This window comes from Odontomachus brunneus, unplaced genomic scaffold (assembly GCF_010583005.1).
Source record: "Odontomachus brunneus isolate Ranch 3 - 2012 unplaced genomic scaffold, Obru_v1 Obru_scaffold_001, whole genome shotgun sequence".
NCBI classification, from domain to species: domain Eukaryota; kingdom Metazoa; phylum Arthropoda; class Insecta; order Hymenoptera; family Formicidae; genus Odontomachus; species Odontomachus brunneus.
Window position 1 is genome coordinate 5,032,919 of NW_022639451.1, and position 2,954 is coordinate 5,035,872.

The following is a 2,954-nucleotide window of genomic DNA, read 5'->3' on the forward strand; positions in this document are numbered from 1 at the left end:
TGCCGATTAATTTCTTATCTTTTTTATCAAACAGCTTAATTTTATAATAAACTTGAACGAAACTATATAACTCGCTATATAAATATGTGTGTGTGTATTTATATAGCGAGTTATATAGTTTCATTCAAGTTTACTATACCGAAAAAATTAAGCTGTTTGATAAAAAAGATAAGAAATTAATCGGCAATGAATTAAATTATTTCTCTAAATTGTATCCAAAGAATTTTATTCTTGTACATTTTATTTTTTTCATGTAAATTGAGAAATTCTTGGGAAATCATAAATCTTGATATGTGAATGTATGTCGGAATTATACAACAGCTTACATTTTATAAAAAATCGAAAACGCACTCAGTGTCGCGTACTCAGACATTTACGTTACGTATTGGTTGTACACACTCCGTCATGTATACATTATCATTATAATTAGTGTTATAACTAGTGTTATTTATATAACTATTGCTTATATAACAACATCTTACTGTCACTCTATCGTTATTTTTTTTTTATGAAGCATATTAGATAACGCATTTGACGTGATAAACCATTAAAATATGCAATTATATACAGCAAGACAAAGTGATTAAGACTTATCGGTTTTGTATCATATAAATTAAGGTCATTCTTTATGTCATTCTTTAAATTTTCGTAGTATTTACGGCATCTCTCTTATCTTGTATGAATGTATTGAATGCAGTTGCTCTTTCGTCATATTTAATTGGACGTTCGGATTTTATGGAAATATTTGCGAAAAGGAAAGCTTCGCGAAGAAGGGATTGACTAAGTTACTGAAATACGTATCAAACTTTTCAACCGCTAATGGCAATATTATTCGATATAATATCGGCCAGTTTTCATTCACGAACATATTGGCGAGTTTCACTGAAAATGCAATTTCCTGTGTCATGATATATTTAGGAAGAGAAAACTAAAATGATATATAAAGAGTCATAATATAAACTGATAAAAATTCCAAAATTATTTCTAAAGTAATACTCTCATTAGCTGTTACACAACAGTTTCTAAAAAGAAATAGCCAATAAGAGTATTACTTTAAAAATAATTTCTGAATTTTTATATATTTTGATCACGTTATAAAAATTATTAAAAAGCTAGAGATATAGTTGCATAATTACTTACTGATTTCTGAATTGTCGGAATTATCTACGTAGATCTTTAAGTTTTTGATCATTGGAGTTATGCGAAAATGTTTTACAATCAGTGTATCATTTTTTACAGGCCCTAATATGTTCCACATTCCTCTGATGCCTTTCATCGTTATGTTAAAATATCCTGCTGTATGTAAATACATAATTATGTATGCGTACGATATCGTTCAATGATGTGAATAATAAAAAGAAAACTGTACACACACAAAAATTAAAGAGACGAGGATTATTTATTTATAAATAATAAATAATTTATTTATAAATAATAATGCGTGTGCGTGCGTGCGTGCGTGTGTGCGTATGTATGTGTGCGTCTGTATGAAAAATACTCCACTATACCGGAATCAAATTTGAGAATATGTTAAAGTATATTGGCATAATTATCATAATTGTGTAAAATATAAAATACAATTTATATGGGTAATCTTTTTTCCTCTTTTAAATAGAAATATACTTGATAAAATTATTGCCAATATCTAAATTTATTTTAATTATATAAGGTTTATTTTCGTACCTTGCGTGTTGAATCGGAATCCGGCTATAGTGCCATGCCCTTCGTAAATACCTTCAGCATCTATTTGTGGTATTTGATATCTACATCCAAGATAGAAAATATCATCGTTGAGGTGCGATCTTACCCACTTAAAATGTATCATTTTGATACCTATGACAGTGATATTTTTTACACTTATTTCTCCGTGTAGATCACCACTATCAACTACAACTTTTTCGTATTTATAAAGAAATGGATCCAGAGGTGGAAGATCGAATTCAGCAGGAAGACCTGTCAGAATATACAGATTATCGGTATGTGCGTTGATCTCAAGAATTTAATTACTGGTATATGATCAGAGGACTTTAAGCTTTTTAAATGGTCTAGATAAAATCTTGTTGATTCGTGTATTCATGAGAATTTGTACGAAATATTGTTACATTAAATAGTAGTTGCATGTGTTGATCTCGGAACTACATATTGAAGTTGTATATATAGTGTGATGCATAGAAAAAACTGTTTGGAAAAAACTTCTATAAAAATGATGAGATCTACTTTAAAGGATACCTTTTACAAAAATTGGCCATATTACTTCAGCTCTGTTTTTCAAGCAGGAATTGTAGTCACTTGAAGCACGTTTGCAGGAAGATGTGTAGTCTGCGTGAAGATAAAAACGGTATAAAATAAGTTACTTGCGAGTAAAGATAGTACGATTCTGATTTTGGAAATAAGAATTTATCGTTTCTTTTCTGTCTTAACGTTATGGAAAGCTATTATTAAAACACAGAAAATTGTTAAAGAGAACTTACTAAGAGTTTTCAAAATATCGAGCTTTTCCGTCGCACACAATCCAAACATTATGACACTGAGTACGCTAAATGCGCGGAATATCATTTTGTCTAGCGAAGAAAACTGCGAATGACTTGATTAATATGTATAGCTTGGCTTTATATAACGTTTGAGAAGTACTAAATAACTTTGTATGACATTACATTCAAACGCATCATAGAAAAGAAACAAAAAGTGTTAATTGTTATTTCTTTACAAAAACAGAAATATGTCCAACAAAACAACTACTAACGTCTAAATTTAGTTTATTTCTATCAGATTTTATGTTAGTTTTTTCTTGCTTTTATTGTTTTTCTACTTGATTATACAGAATTTATTTGTATATTTTCGTCATTTATTTGGTCATATTATCATGCGTCACGCAATCACTGTAACAAAAAAAATTTTCTCTATTTCTTAACGCTATGGAGAAATATTATTAAAACACGGAGAATCATTAAAGA

General features: G+C 29.0%; 1 protein-coding gene across 1 annotated transcript; it reads right to left on the bottom strand.

The window, feature by feature from the left end:
- Nucleotides 1–733: 733 nt before the first annotated feature.
- On the bottom strand, nt 734–2,571 carry LOC116849609. Its single transcript, XM_032826968.1, has 5 exons — nt 2,472–2,571; nt 2,230–2,319; nt 1,684–1,953; nt 1,141–1,296; nt 734–882 (listed from the first exon to the last, which is right to left on the bottom strand). Exons 1-5 carry the CDS (start codon nt 2,554–2,556, stop codon nt 734–736), a joined length of 750 nt encoding a protein of 249 aa, XP_032682859.1. The 5' UTR covers nt 2,557–2,571.
- Between the last annotated feature and the right edge of the window lie 383 nt (nt 2,572–2,954).